Here is a 16,879-nt window from a genome sequence, read left to right on the forward strand (position 1 = left end):
GTTTTACTGAGTTAGATATTACCGAATAATACTGATGGAGTTTTACTGAGTTAGATATTACCGAATAATACTGATGGAGTTTTACTGAGTTAGATATTACCGAATAATACTGATGGAGTTTTACTGAGTTAGATATTACCGAATAATACTGATGGAGTTTTACTGAGTTAGATATTACCGAATAATACTGATGGAAGTTTTACTGAGTTGTAAACAAATCAACACAAACATGATGAAAAAAAAATCAAAACCCTCAAAATGTTAAATGGTGCTACTTTAATCAAGTGTGGCCTGGGGGCCCCGTACGGCCCATTGCTGCCTTTATTTGGACCTAATACTACTACTACTACTACTGCTACTACTAATACTAATACTATTACTGCTATTACTGCCAATACTACTCCTAGTATTACTGCTATTACTACTAATTCTACTAACAGTACTACTACTGCTACGGCGACTACTACTATTACTATAACAACTACAACTACTACTAAAACATTTTCTATTACTACTGCTGCTGCTGCTACTACTACTACTACTACTATTACTGCTAGTACTAATAATAATACTACTAGTAATACTACTACTACTGTGTAGTTCTTCTACTACTACTACTACTACTACTACAATAACTGCTTTCAGTATTAATACTACTAGTACTACTACTACTTCTGCTACTACTACAACTATTACTACTACTACTTCTACTATTACTTCTACTACTACTACTACTATGACTACTGCTACTACTTCTATTACTACTGATAATAATACTAATGTTACTACCCTGGTCTGGAAAAGCGCTTTATAAATAAATATTACTTACTTACTTACTTACTAATATGACTACTATTTATTCTAATACTACTACTAATATCACTAATACTACTTCTATTAATATTATAATACTAGCACTACTAATGCTACTACTAATACTACTGCAACTAATATTAACTCTACTGCTGATGCTAATAGTACTGCTAGTACTGCTATCAATACTACTCCTGATAATACTACTATACTGACTGGCGATCATGAAGACAGAGCAAAACTATAAAACTCATGATGTTCAAATATGTCAGACACTTGTCTTTGACTGTTTTATTTATGATCAGTTTCCTCAACAATATATTGTTTTTAAATCAAATAATATTTTAATATGATGCTTTGTTTCTGGGTTGAGGTTAAAATAAAATAGATAGATTCATAGAACATAGATTTGGAAGATATGAAAAAAAAAGATTCTCAATCAAGAATGTCTGAGTCCGGATTATTGTGTATTTCAAAGTACTTTAAATATTCACCAACATCTGTTCAAACCCAGTGAGTCACGAACATATGGTTTCACCATCGTTTACTTTCTCCAACATAAACCAGTCAATGGAGCCTCAAACGAAGCATGTTGGTGTTGAAACTAACACACAACAGTTGTGTGTCTGTGCTGGTGTTGAAACAAACACACAACAGTTGTGTGTCTGTGCTGGTGTTGAAACAAACACACAACAGTTGTGTGTCTGTGCTGGTGTTGAAACAAACACACAACAGTTGTGTGTCTGTGCTGGTGTTGAAACAAACACACAACAGTTGTGTGTCTGTGCTGGTGTTGAAACAAACACACAACAGTTGTGTGTCTGTGCTGGTGTTGAAACAAACACACAGCAGTTGTGTGTCTGTGCTGGTGTTGAAACAAACACACAACAGTTGTGTGTCTGTGCTGGTGTTGAAACAAACACACAACAGTTGTGTGTCTGTGCTGGTGTTGAAACAAACACACAACAGTTGTGTGTCTGTGCTGGTGTTGAAACAAACACACAACAGTTGTGTGTCTGTGCTGGTGTTGAAACAAACACACAACAGTTGTGTGTCTGTGCTGGTGTTGAAACAAACACACAACAGTTGTGTGTCTGTGCTGGTGTTGAAACAAACACACAACAGTTGTGTGTCTGTGCTGGTGTTGAAACAAACACACAACAGTTGTGTGTCTGTGCTGGTGTTGAAACAAACACACAACAGTTGTGTGTCTGTGCTGGTGTTGAAACAAAAACACAACAGTTGTGTGTCTGTGCTGGTGTTGAAACAAACACACAACAGTTGTGTGTCTGTGCTGGTGTTGAAACAAACACACAACAGTTGTGTGTCTGTGCTGGTGTTGAAACAAACACACAACAGTTGTGTGTCTGTGCTGGTGTTGAAACAAACACACAACAGTTGTGTGTCTGTGCTGGTGTTGAAACAAACACACAACAGTTGTGTGTCTGTGCTGGTGTTGAAACTAACACACAACAGTTGTGTGTCTGTGCTGGTGTTGAAACAAACACACAACAGTTGTGTGTCTGTGCTGGTGTTGAAACTAACACACAACAGTTGTGTGTCTGTGCTGGTGTTGAAACAAACACACAACAGTTGTGTGTCTGTGCTGGTGTTGAAACAAACACACAACAGTTGTGTGTCTGTGCTGGTGTTGAAACAAACACACAACAGTTGTGTGTCTGTGCTGGTGTTGAAACAAACACACAACAGTTGTGTGTCTGTGCTGGTGTTGAAACAAACACACAACAGTTGTGTGTCTGTGCTGGTGTTGAAACAAACACACAACAGTTGTGTGTCTGTGCTGGTGTTGAAACAAACACACAACAGTTGTGTGTCTGTGCTGGTGTTGAAACAAACACACAACAGTTGTGTGTCTGTGCTGGTGTTGAAACAAACACACAACGACGTGTCGTCACGATCCTAATGACTGCGTAAGTTTTCCTTCCGCGAGAAAGTTTCTATTGAGATCAAAGTCATTACACGACGATCCTCCGCGTGTTTCCTGCTGATGAATGAATTAATGAAGTTGATTAACGACGAGACGTCGATGACTAATGGACGAGACTGGAGCTCATTTACATCAAACATCATCAACACTTTTGTGTTGTTGTGTCACTTTCAGGAGGACGACACTTTCTCTCTGCAGAATTGAGGCCAAACTTAAAGTGCGTCACAGAAGCGACGGACAGAAACTCAAACGCCTCGATGTCGAGAGAAGAAGTTGATCTACTGTCAGAGCTTTAGAAACATTGACAATGACTTTTTATGCTGTTTTAAGAGATTCATTTGTTTGTCCAACAGTCAAGATTGAAGTTGTCATAGCAACAAGCAGAGGGTTTACAATAAAAACATAAATACAAACAGATCAAACATAAACATAACATTTTACTACTACTACTACTTTTTCTGCTAGTACCACTTCTAGCACAATAGTTCTGATACTGCTTCTGCTACTACTACAAATGCTACAATTACTCCTGTTACTGCTACTACTAAACTCCCTATACTAGTACTACCACTACTACAAATATTACCACTACTACTACTGCCAATACCAATACTACTACTTATATGACCACTGCTACTTCAACTAATATTACTGCTACTACTACTTCTACTGGTGCTGCTAGTACCACTACTACTGTTTCTGCTACTACTACTAATACAACTACTACTGCTTCTGCTACTACTACTACTTCTGCTGCTGCTACTACTTCCACTACTTCTACAAATACAACTACTACTACTTCTGCTACTACCACTACAACTTTTACTACTGATACTACTACTACTTCTGCGTCGGCTACTACTACTACTACATTTACAAATGCTACTATTTTTGCTATCACTCCTCTGCTACTACTGCTACTACTGCTACTATTCCTCTGCTACCACTACTACTACTGCTACTATTCCTCTGCTACCACTACTACAACTACTAGTATTAATAATAATAAACAAAAATAATAATTACAAAATACACAAATAATGAAACAATAAAAATAATAAGTGAAACAAAACAAAATGGTGTATACAGTAGACTGTATGGGCTCTGGAAGCACTCGCAATATTACCCAGTAATAGGAGTACTTCTGGAGTACTTCTGGTTCATATGGCCTGCTACTGTTTAAACGTCTGCCACAAACGAGCATAAAATACACACTTCAATACAAGAGTTACAGACGAGCAGCATCCAAGTATTTGGATATTTTTAAGTGTCTTTTTGGACGAAAATAAAGATGAAGACGACTGAGCTTCAGTCGCTACATTAAAATGAACAAACATCTTTGTCTATAACTCTAAAAAGGAACATATTACTCTAAATGAGTGATGAATTTTGGGTGAACTATCACTTTAAAAGGGTGTTCCTGTCATTTTTCGCCAACACCAAGAAGAGACAATGTTGTCCACCTACCTTCATCCAAATGTCTCAAAATAAACCCTCCGAAAAAACAGAATTCCACAGAGAAAATGCAGACAACAGTTCATTGTTCACTGTTTTGTTATTTTGGGGGTAAATCTGAAAGCAGGTGGTCACATAATTCTCCCTCAATCTCTCGCTCGCTCAAGGATTCGCATCATCTTCCATCAGCAGATTTTTCCTTCAATAGCCTTGAAGATAATCTGCTTTAGTGGACAGATTATTCATGGAAGTGTCTGCAAATCTCTCGCCGCTCAAGTAATTCCTTGTCGCAAGATTTGGCTGTCACGGCAGAAGAGAAGCTCTCAGCGCGTGAGAATACACAGTAGAGTGGAGTCTGAGGCGACGGTGGGACGTTTTATCTGTCGTCCACTAGGGGGCGTCAGAGAGGCGGAAACTGTGGACTCGATTTCTACCTAAAAATAAGCAGAAATGTTGATCAAGAATTGGCTCTGATTGCTGCCCTATTTTTTGCAAAAGTTATTTTCTATTGAGCCCCCCCTGGAGTAAATATCAATTCTCACATCCTCCACCAGCGGAACTACACAGGCGTCCTTTTATTCGGCGTCTCCGCCGGGACACCATCTGCGACATCACTTCCCACTCGAAAGAGGATCTACATGTTCTCCCCAGAAAGCTCTCTCCTCCCCGAAAAAAAAAAAAAACACGTCCACCTGACAACACTCGAGATTTTTTTTTAAAGTAGTTATTTGAGCGTTTAGTCTGGGGCAGGTGTGCCTGGAAGAGTTTTAAAACAGGCCTGCGTCTGAAATGTTTTCCCTCCACTCGAGGGTCAAGTCGTCCATTTCGGTCACTGCCGCTTCTTATTTTCCATCACAGCAGAGTGTCTCTGAGCATCTTCCATGAATCATATATGTGTTTAAAAACACTGCTTGCTTCCAAATGTTGAAGTTGTTATTTTGCCAAGTCAAATTTTTTCTTTTTTTAGATATGTAAAAAGAAAAACATGCCGATTTTGTGAAGGTTTTAAAATGAAAAAAAGGCGATAGATTTTCTCAATATATTTACATTAGGGTTGTCAAATAATGGGATTCATTTTGATCAAGCTTTCATTTTTATTTTGCATTAATTTATTACTTGTTTCATCTCTAACTCTCTTGTTTCTACTTGCAACTTTTTTGTGAATTTAGTTTATTTTTGTGTTGATCTTTTTTCTGAGCTGGAATTGGTCATTGTTTGATCTGGTGAATTTTATTTTTTTAATTTATTCACGTACAGCACTTTATAACCAACTGATTTTTTTTATTATTATTCTAAACCAGGAGTGGACTGTTATCTTTTCCTCTAAAGGCAACACTTTATACTATGACTTTTTAAGGGACCGTCAAAAAAGGGCCATTAATGTGAAAACCCAACTCTCTCCTGACTCACATGTTTCAAACGTTGAATCTTTCTCTCCAAGACGCAGTAAGTTTCTCATCATGACCATGTTTTCAACTCATTACTTTATAAAGTTGATCTGAAATCTGGGCGAACGAGAGGTTACGAGAGTCCATTATGAAGTAACAATGGCTTCACTCCTCCTCCAGCCAGCTGTAATCACGCACCACTTTGTTTATAAAACGAGTCCCCTGGGGGTGGAGACTTCCAAGATTGATGACGTGCGGTGACAAACCTCCATGTTTGTACAATCACAGCAGAGTGGGCGTGGTTATGGTAAACAAGATTCCATGCCCAGAAAAAAAGGTGTTTTTCAGCGAAAGTGAGTTTTGAGAAGAAAAGAAAGACTCAAAACAAAAGACATTGTTTGGAAGTTGTAATTAATAACACAAAAATTACGATACAAACGTCTCAGTGAGTCAGCAAAGTATTTCTACAAGCAGCATTTTTACCCAGGTCTGATTTAGACAAAGGAATACTTGGTATATTTTCCGTCTGCTGTTTGACTCGCAGTAAAAGAAAAGAAAGAGAGCAGTACGAGCCGTCACATGACGGACAGGCACATTTAGACATCAGAACAAAATGAGAATATCTCCAGTCTTACACTTCATTGCATCAGTCGTCAAAAGCTTCGGCCGGCGTTCACCTACACATCCAAAGTTTTCAGACGTGCAGGAAAACACAATCGCGATATAAAAAAAAGGTACTTAAACATCTGTTAGGTTCACATGTTGTTCTGATTGTAGATGTTGATCGTCTGGATAATGAAGCACTTTATTCAACTGCTGCTGTCGTAACGTCGACCCTTGATCTCACGTCAATATAGTGATGACTGAGAGTGTCGAGTGTTTGCTCAACCACTGGTATTAACATCTTGATCATAGCTTGGGTTTTAAATTGTATATCAGGAAGAACGCTGACCTTTGTTTCCATTATTTAAGACCAGCCGCAATTTATTTGATTCTGTGTACTTTTGTCTGTAAACTTCACTCTTGTCTCTCGGATAATCAATATGTTACGATGGAGTATAAAGATGCAACTTAAAGCAGCTCCGGGGAGTTTGGCTACCTTAATATTTTTGTACTAACATATTTTCATAAAACTTGTGAAGACACATCAACTTAAAAATCCATGTAATCCATGCATTTGTTTCTTCTCGTCTGGACTATTGTAACAGTTGGTTTTCATGTCTTTACAAGAAGGATCTTGTCTCGCCTGCAGTTCATACAAAACTCTGCAGCGAGAATTCTGAGTCGCTCTAGTAGAAGAACTCACATTTCTCTGATCCTTAAAACTCTTCACTGGCTTCTAGTTTCTTTCAGGATCAACTTTAAAATTCTGGTTCTTACTTTCAGATCTATTCATGGTCAGACCTTCCATCAGTGATCTGATCCAGACTTACACCCCAGCTCGGGCTCTGAGGTCTGTGGATCAGAATCTACTGATGGTTCCACGCACATGGTTCAGGACCAGAGGAGAGACATTTTCTGGAACTCCTGTTGTGTTATCAGTTTTATCTTGATCTTTAAAATATATACTTTATTGAATATTATTTTGATTGTTTAAGCGCTTTGTGACCCTGGTCTGGAAAAGCGCTATACAAATAAAAATTAACATGCTACATATCGCACTGGTTCTGGTTGTGGTGGTGGGGGAGGGGAATTACGGTACAAAAAAAAAAAGAAAAGTTTAAGTTATGTTATTTACAAAGATGTCATATCATATTTTTATTCTCCACGATCTGATTTATTACCTCTTCAGTATCATCCTTCATTCAGCCAAAGGAAGTCTGGAAACTGAATATTCGTCCAACTGCTGCAAACTGGGACATGGCAACTTTTGAGACGTTTAGCAAGTGCTCATGGGAAATATAGTCTCCCATTTGGCTAAACACTACCACTTTAGTCCACTGGCGTCGCTCAACTTCAAATCGCATAGAATCGCATTAAACAGTTATTGCTTCAGAGTGAATTGACATCGATAAGAAGGTTCTGTATTACTCTCCTTGTACAAGTAAAATGAAAAATAGTCGGGAACTTAAGCTGGAGATGCATTTATATATGAATTAATTAATAAATGTATCATTATGAACACAAAATTTGAAACAAACAAAGAAAATGTCTGAATGAGAATTATTTCTTTTATGTCAAACCACTCTTAATTTTTCCATTTCTGTTTCTCCAATATATATATATATATATACTGTATTTATTTGTAAGGGGTTGTCATTTGTATGAATAAGAACAATAGAATAGAATAGAATAGAAAAGCTTTATTCATCCCCAGAGGGGAAACACACTTTCACAACAGCGCAGTTGGAAGAAAATAAAGTGCAAGGAAAAAGAAATAATACAAGAGATAATACAAAATAAAATAAAAACGATCTTAAAAATATACAAATTATTTACAATTTGGTCAAACTATTAGTTAAAAAAATACTGAAACAGGAATGTTAAAATAAAATTAGGATTAGTTAAAATGTTGAAAATAAATGTGTATTTTTGTACATGTAATTGTTTTTTCTCCATTGTTTTAATAGGGTTCAAACTAAAGGGCCCATTGTGGCCCCTTAAGCTGTGTTGCTCTAGTCGACAACCCTGTGTGGGAGTCGCACATCAATATGTTTACACCAGTTATTCAAAGACACTTTCAAGAGGCTGCTGTTTACGATCGACTTCTTCATAATGTATGTTTCATTCGACCTGACGCAACATCAGCTTCAATATCAGCAGCTTCACCTACAGTCTGACCTCTTTTCTGCGCCACGTCTCCTCTGGACCCCCCGCGGCCTTCACACCTCCACCCTGCTCAGCCTCATAACAGCATCCACACACACACACACACACACACACACACACACACACACACACACACACACACACACACACACACACACCCCCACACACACACACACACACACACACACACACACACACACACACACACACACAGTCTTCTGAGGTTCTGTCAAGTAGGTTAAACATGTACAAAGACGTATTTTTCTCGTTGGTAAATCTGAGCGTAATTGTGTGTTTGCAGAAGAAACAAGCCTCCAGCGTCGACCGCATTACCCTCTACGGCCTCATGGTGAAGCCCATTCAACGATTTCCTCAGTTCATACTTCTGCTGCAGGTAATGAGCTCAAGTCGTGAAGCCGTTTCTGATACGAATCGACAAACTCCAGGCTTATCTTTCCTCAGTAGATCAGAGCCACCAGAATAATGAATGGTTGAATTTAACATAGAAAATGTCTGGAATGTTGTCGTTTTTTTTTTTGTATCTCAGGGTCAAGGTGACCCAAAGGCCCGTAAGAGTTTGTGGTATCCCTTGTGTTGTCTCGGGGGTCAAGGTGAACAACCTTCGTTTGTAATTCTGGAAGCTAGGGAGGTCATTCACATTACCCAGAGACAACACAAGGGATACCACAAATACTTCTTTTTTTTTCGAGCTTGCGGGTCACCGTGACCCAGAGACAACACAGGGGATACCACAAACACATTTGTTTTCGGGCCTTGATGTCATGTAAGCTTTTTTTAAGGCCCCAGACGGAGACACAAATTGGAGACATTTTCTACCTCAATTTACATGTCATTGTTTCTACGTCGTCACATGATCGTCTGAGCGTCACACGATTGGCTGAAAGTTCTCGGTAATGTTTTGGTATTTTCCGGTGGCTCTGTAACACCAGCATTTATATTGAACTTAAATGTCTAATAATGAAACGTATTGAATAAGAAAATGTATTTTTGAATTATTAGAATTTGATTCATCAGACTCAAAAGTCAGTCATTTTTGAAGATATGTGATTAATAACATTATTTAATAAAACTACTGTATTTCAACCTTTCAATGTCGAAATGGTTGAATTCAATTATGCAGTACTAACAAAAAACAACCCAAAATTCAATTTAAAAATGTTGAAACGTTAATTTCAACTATTCAATCTTCTGACATTGATCCAAATCCTTCGTTCTCACTCTTCGTGGTCAGATCGTTGCTCAAAGGCTCCACAGAATCTCACACAGTGAATACAAAATGGAAAAAATGTAACTTGAAGTTATGTCGCCAAATTTGTATATTGGTGTTACCAAAATGACACTTTTTCAACCAAAAATATCCGGGAATTTCTACGAAAAACTTGATGAGAGAAAATAAACTTTGCGTAAATTGTGTAATTTTGAGGAGTTGAAGTGAGTGACTAGTACGGTGTACATTTTAGGACATCGTCAGGTATCAGACCAAACGCCTTCATCCTTCAGATGAAGCAGCCTCAGAAAAACATCCGTCAGACGAAGCAGCCTTAGGCTTCAATACAAAACAACATTAGATAGATAGTTTTATTTATCTGAGTTCGGAAATTCACAATTCAAGCAGAAGATTTACAGATGAAACCGGAAATACGTGTGACGTCACACGTCAACATGCCATCAGATTTTGTAGTATAGTTATCACATGAATTTTTGTTTTCATTCGAAATAAAATGATACGTTTTTTTTCTATATGATATCCGATATCCTTTTGACTGATATCACATCGTTATCGCGTGCATTTCCGGTTTCATTCGCAATAAAACGGTACGTTATTTTTTCCCCCAGATGCTATCTGATGTCGTTTTGTCTAATATCACGTCGTTATCACATGCATTTCCTGTTTTATTTGAAATAAAAAGGAGCGATTTTGTTTTCTTCCAGACGCTATCTGATGTAGTTTTGTCTGGGGACTTTTATTTTGAAGGTTGACAAAGTTCGATCTGACGGAGGTTTAGTCTGAGGCCGTTTAGTCTGAGGCTGCTTCGTCTGACGGATGAAGCCGTTTGGTCTGATACCTGACGATGTCCTAAAATGTACACCGTAGACTAGAAGTAGTTTAGGGCGAGAACCCTCGGGTCACATGCTTGCCTGACGTTCATCTCCACCAGCTCAAAGCAGACGACAGTGAAATATGTGATTATATTAAAGTTAGAAAATGTTTGGCCTTTTGCCTGAAGAGAATGTTTCGCTCTGATTTCCTCCTCCGGAATAATGGAGTCATGTCTCACCTCGTCTCAATTGAAAGCAGATTAAAAGTGACTTCGCTGGTCTTCGGGAAACAAGACCAACCTGTAAATTCTCCTCCAGAACCCGCTGGTGTCTGAGCTGCGAGCGAAGCCTCATTTCATCCCTCGCCGCTCATTGATTAGCCATAAATCCTCAATCTCAAAAGTTATGGACGTGAGGAAGAAAAAGATTCCGGGAAAAAACTTGCCAAAATCCAAGCGGCACCGAAGAAAAAGTTTACACAGTCAATCACGGGCCGGTGACAGGAGGAGGATTCTGTTCGCGAGACGGGAAACGTGGATCATTCCGACGGTTATTGATCATTGAATTTTATCGACAAGTGCGGTTGACGGACGAGCGATCAATAATTCCAGTGATAAAAGATCTTATTCAATTACAAAAAGAACAAGATGTCAAAAGTAAATCATTGAAATAATAAATTCAAGATACAACAGTTGTTTCTTTTTCAATTAAAACGACAGAATTGTTCGCGGTCATTGATCGATTGATAAGTTGATGTTCTCGCCGTCTTCAGGACATGCTGAAGAACACGCCGCGAGGCCACGTGGACCGTCTGCCGCTGCAGCTCGCGCTCACCGAGCTGGAGACTCTGGCCGAGAAGCTGAACGAACAGAAGCGAGTCGCCGACCAGATCGCCGAGACCCAGCAGCTCGCCCGGAGCGTGGGCGACCGCCTGCTGAGCAAGGTGACCTTGAGCGCGACCTTCACCTCCTTCTTTCGCACTGAAAAGCCATGAAGCTTCCGATGCTAACCCCGCTGATATACAGGGATGGTTAAGATGTTAGCTAGTATATATCATGTTATATATTATTGATCATTCAGAGATTTCCTGATGTTTTTTACCACATTTTTTTGCTGATGAAATCCAGCTCTGCTGCTCTTTTGATCCAACTGAGCCCCAGAGGCTGAACTTAGTCAATTGTTTGCTAGAAATCAAACAATGAGTGAAAACACTTTGAAGCTAAATGTGGATAAAACTGAAACTTGAGAGAAATCCTTCCAGACTGTTGCTCCTAAGCTTTGGAACGATCTCTGTGTTTGATGATCTACTGACTCCTTCAAGAAACATCTCAAGACACTTTTATTTTAGCTTTTCTCTGATTTTCTGGGACTCCTGTGTTTGTCTTATTTGCTCTACAGCAGTGAGTCAGATAAAGTTTTATTTCCATAAAAAGTACTGAGAGACTTTTGAAGATATTTAGCACGTGGTTATCCAAACAAATCTTCTATGTAGTTGTAGTTACACTTTTCTGACACCGAGGGGAGCCGGAAACAATAGTTTGGAACTCACTTATTCCTGCTTTAACAGAGGAAGTTTCTGTAAAAGACGAGTGTCGCAAAATATTTCGTGAAAAACGATGATCACAGATGAAACCTTGAAACATTAGCTTTAATTTCTCACCTGTGACGCATCAATCGTTTCAATCATTTTCATTTGATGATGCTAATATTATGATAGTCGCTGCTGTCAGTATCACTACTTTGACTAAAATCCTGCCTGGACTGACTCAGACATAATATATACTACTTAACCACGCGTTAATCCAGGGACGTAATTCTTAATTTTAAGGCAACGATGTCGCCGAAAAGAGCCAAACAGCAGCGAATGCCGAGTTAGCGACGTCGCGCCTCCATTAGCGCGGCGGAATTATTTTCCTGCAGCTGCGGATCCGAACAAACGTGGCTCCGCAGAAGAAGAATTAGACGCCAAATGAGACATTTAATTGGAAACTGTGAGAGCTGTCCGTCCGGATAGTTTCCTCCTCAGTTTCCCTCTCGCCAGCCAACCCCCCCCCGACACCACACACACCTCACCTCGCTCACTTTTTCCTTTTATTTCCCCGACATCAGCCTCTTTCTTCCCAGACTCCGAGATAAGCTGATTCGGCCAGTCTTCGCCGTTCAACACATAATTCCATTTACCGCAGTGACACTGCAGAGTTCCAATAGCAGCGCCGCCGCCTCCATTGACCCCATAAACACCCAATGAAATATTCATTCTTTGTCTCAGAGCATCTAAGTTGCCGGAATAGGACGGATAACAATGCGATAGGATTTGATTCCATTCACACACACACACACACACACACTCACACACACACACACACACACACATGGCTGCGCTCGCACAAACATGCCGCCGAGCCTCCGTGCTTATCCAAGCCTGAAGACTATCGGGGTGTATTCTCGTGGCAGCCGAGCATTTGAGGCGACGGCGAGGTTTTAATGGCCATCCATCGACGGCTGCATCCAGACAAATGAGTCGCTCCGCCAGCAGAACGAGTCGCGTCTGAGAGACTCGCACACGATCGGAAGATCTCGTTCGGTCGGACGCGTTATTGTTCGGTCAAGAAAAGATTCATCAAAAGACGCTTTCGAAACGACGGAAGAGTCGAGAAGGAGTTTGATGGAGTGGCTTTTGTTTTTTTTCTCGCTCGATTATCTATAAGACCTTACAATATGTTTGACGCCAAGTCGGAGGCAGTGGTTCTCCGTCGATGTACATTCCTACTAAAGCTAAAAATAAATAAATATATTTTTTAACATAAAAAGAAAATGTAACTCAATAAATAAAACGACGATAAGTCACTACAATAATAGAAAAATGATGCTTTAATTAATAATTATTGCTAAGATGAAATGATCAAAAATGATATAAGGAACGATAATAATTATGAGGAAATGCTATGAGTAACAAGAAGAATAAAACAATGCTGAACGTGACAATAATGATAATAATAATAATAATACATGCTTTAATAAGTAACAATAATACAAATTGTAAATAATTTTAGAAGTAACTCGATTATTTAAAATAATGCTTTGAATAAGAAATAAAAATACAATAAATAACAATAATAATAATAATATTAATAATAAAATATTAAGAAGAATAAAAAAAGTAGGAAGAATAATATATTTAAAAAAATACTATAATACTATACATTTCCAGAAGAATAAAATAAATTAAGTAAGTAAACTTTAGAATATATAAAACATCAAATAATAAAAGAAAAAGCTGCAAGTAACAAGTCAAATATTTAAAAATTCTACAAGAAAAAGAACGTTTTCTGTTAAAATATATATATAATAACAAATATAAACATATACAAAATGTAAACATGATACAAACAAATGTATATAATAAAAATATATAAAAACAAATCATTTGATTATATCTTTTAAGAATTGAAGTTTAAACGAATGCTAAAATTATGAGTCAGAAATATGTCAAATTGGTTGTTGGAATTAGAAAATATTCAAATTATTGAATTCAATTAATAAATAAAATCAAATTTACCTTTAAATATTAGAAATATTAAAGTCAATTGTTAAATTAAAAACACATTTATTTTTTCAATAATCCAATAATTTAATTCAATTATTCAATAAAATCACATTTAACTTTTCAATTGATCAACTATTAAATTCAAATTTTCAGCAAAAACACTTTTAGTTTTTCAATAATCCAACTATTTAATTCAATTATTCAATAAAAATGAATTCAACCTGTTAATAAAGACATTTTGAAACTCAAATATTCAAGAATCTTACTAGAAAAATGCAATGAGTAACAAGTTTAATTTGGTAACCACTTGTGTCTTGAGTGTGAATTTTATTTTTTTGGACTCTTAATTTGAAATTTCAATGAGCTTCTGTGAGCCTGGCACTGAAAGTATAAAGTATTGATTCGGGCACTCGTATAAAAGGCTGGACCGAAGTGATAAAAGCACTTACCGATGCCATTTTCTCCTGCCAAACATACGGACGCCTGCGAGCCAACGTCCTGTTGCATAAACTACTTTGTTTTCATGTGTTGTTTCCATCACTTCTTTCCCTTTTTTTCTGCGCTTCGCTCTCCGTCCAGATGCTTAGAGAGGCTCGGATTGTCTGCGGGAGGCGAAAGCTTCTTGAGTAGTTTATGGAAAACAAACTTGTGAGAATCCAAAGAAGGAAAAAACGGCGAAGGTTCTCTGAGGTTCGTCCCTGACGTCCACTTCCTGTTCCCCCTGCAGCAGCTGAGTCTGGAGCAGGGTTCGCTGGTTCTGTGCGAGACGCTCATCGAAACCGTGTACGGCGAGCGAGGACAAGTCCTGAAGTCCAAGGAGAGGAAAGTCTTCCTCTTCGATGACGTGCTCATCTGCGCCAACATTAATGTCAAGTAAGTCTTTTCTGGAATTGAACCCTCGCCTGTGCATCTCTGACCCGTGCAGTGAGTATTGAAGGTCATGTTGGATCTTTAAACAAAATGTGTCCAAATCTGTTTCATTATTAGACCTTTTTCGATAAAAATACTGCTCAATATTACAATTAAAATACATTTGGAGAAACATCTGTATAAATGCATTAGTATGAGATTGTAAATGTAACTCTAATGAATGTAAAAATGTTCTCAAAAGTCAACAGTACCTCTTATGTACTCATTATGGTTGTACTTACTGACTTTAAACTGATATTATGTAGTACATGGTGGTCTTTAAAAGTCCATCCAAATGTCTTAGTATGACTTTGGTAAACTAAAAAGCTGCACTGCAAGACTGTAGTATTAGTTCGCAAGCCTCCGTAATATTACCTCTCGAACATTCAAGCTTCGTAGTATTAGTCCACTAGCCTCCAAGACTCGTAGTATTACTCTGCGAGCTTCCCAGCTTAGTAGTACCCCTACATGAGCAGCTAAGCTTAGTTGTATTTCTATGTGAGCAACTAAGCTTTGTAGCATTACTCTGCAATACTCCGAACTTCATAATATTACCCTTCAAGCTTTCAAGCTTTGTAGTATCACTCCAAGAGCCTTCAAGCTTAAAAATATTACTCCACAAGCTTATCGGCTTCATCGTATTACTCCAGGAGCTTCCCAGCTCATAGTATTAACTTACCTGCCTCCAAAATCTTTAGTATTACTCCACAAGTTATTCAGTTTTGTAGTATCATTATGCGAGCATCCAAGCTTAGTAGTATAACTACGCAAGCCACCCAGATTCATAGTATTACTCCGCAAGCTTCCCAGTTTCATAGTATAGTTACGTGAGCCTCTGAGCTTTGTGGTATTACTCAGCATACCTCTGAGCATCTTAGTATTACTCTGTGAGCCTAAGAGCTTGTATTACTCTGTGGATTCAAGCAGCTGATCCACGGAGTATCTCAGTCTACTATAGTTGCAGCTGAATACCGAACAGTGATTAACCGTAGATCCTTGATTTGAAGTTTGTGTGAGTGAAGGAATGGTTGGAGATTTTCTTTCTTCCTGAGTATTTTTTAATCGTATTGATTCATGAAAACAACCAAATTAATGAATTGCTTCAACATGGACGACGATATGTCAACCTTTGTCCTGGTCTGAGTTACGTGCAGTTGTGACTCACGCTGGTGTAAACTCTGTAGCTCCGATGCAGGAGTTTTATCAACTCTCGACAAACAGAGCTGAACTCCGGCGTCACGAGTCTCTGATGAGCAGAACCAAAAACATTTTTCCGGCCTCTTCCCTATTCATCTCCTCTGACAGCCTCATTGATCACGTCGGCGTCGGAGACGAGGGAAAAAAAGGGAAGATGGTTTTGTATTCGTGGTTAAAAAGCTCCCGTCAGTGAAGCTGCTTCTGACGTGTTCAGCCATCAAAGTCATTATCGGCCGCGAGTGTCTTCGCACCGGAGTGTCCCGGAGTCGACTCGCCCTCCACCCTCCTGACGAACGGGCGACAATGTCGACGCTCGCGTGATCACATGAATACATGAATAGAGATTGAAGCAAACTCAAATCTTTTTCCTGTCTAATGAGTTCTGCGCATTTGTTTGACCTAAACAAAGAATCTTCAGTCTTCCTTCACACTTGTTATCTCAAACCAGGTCTGTAGACCCTAAATTCTGTGTCTTAAGGTAAGGTAAGGTAAGGTAAAACTTTATTGAAATTGTTTTTTACCAATAGCCAGCAATTTTTCATAAACAATAAAAAATAATACATACAAAATAAATAAGAAAAGAAGATAAGAGGAAGAACAAGATGACACAATCTAAGTCTAAAGATAAAGATAAAGAACATAGGTCAAAGAAAAACAACAAAGACAAAGGATACAAAGACTAACATAGAACAGAACATCCAGATACTTTCACTCCACTCCTGCCCCCGAACTCAGAATTGTACAATTTAATAGCCCGAGGGATGAATGAGTCCCTGAGTCTATTAGTGTTGC

At 38.4% G+C, this 16,879-nt stretch overlaps 1 protein-coding gene across 2 annotated transcripts in view; it reads left to right on the top strand.

The window, feature by feature from the left end:
- The window catches only part of arhgef10la (Rho guanine nucleotide exchange factor 10 like a), a 218,917-nt gene that overhangs the window by 66,422 nt on the left and 135,616 nt on the right, over positions 1 to 16,879 (top strand). For both annotated transcript variants that reach the window (XM_087800820.1, XM_087800821.1), the window contains 3 exons: positions 8,675 to 8,767; positions 11,207 to 11,377; positions 14,709 to 14,854. In XM_087800820.1, the coding sequence (XP_087656946.1) occupies positions 8,675 to 8,767; positions 11,207 to 11,377; positions 14,709 to 14,854 (410 nt within the window). The remainder of the gene's footprint in view (positions 1 to 8,674; positions 8,768 to 11,206; positions 11,378 to 14,708; positions 14,855 to 16,879) is intronic.

This window comes from Callionymus lyra, chromosome 10 (assembly GCF_982586985.1).
Source record: "Callionymus lyra chromosome 10, fCalLyr1.hap1.1, whole genome shotgun sequence".
In the NCBI taxonomy this organism is placed as follows: Eukaryota; Metazoa; Chordata; class Actinopteri; order Syngnathiformes; family Callionymidae; genus Callionymus; species Callionymus lyra.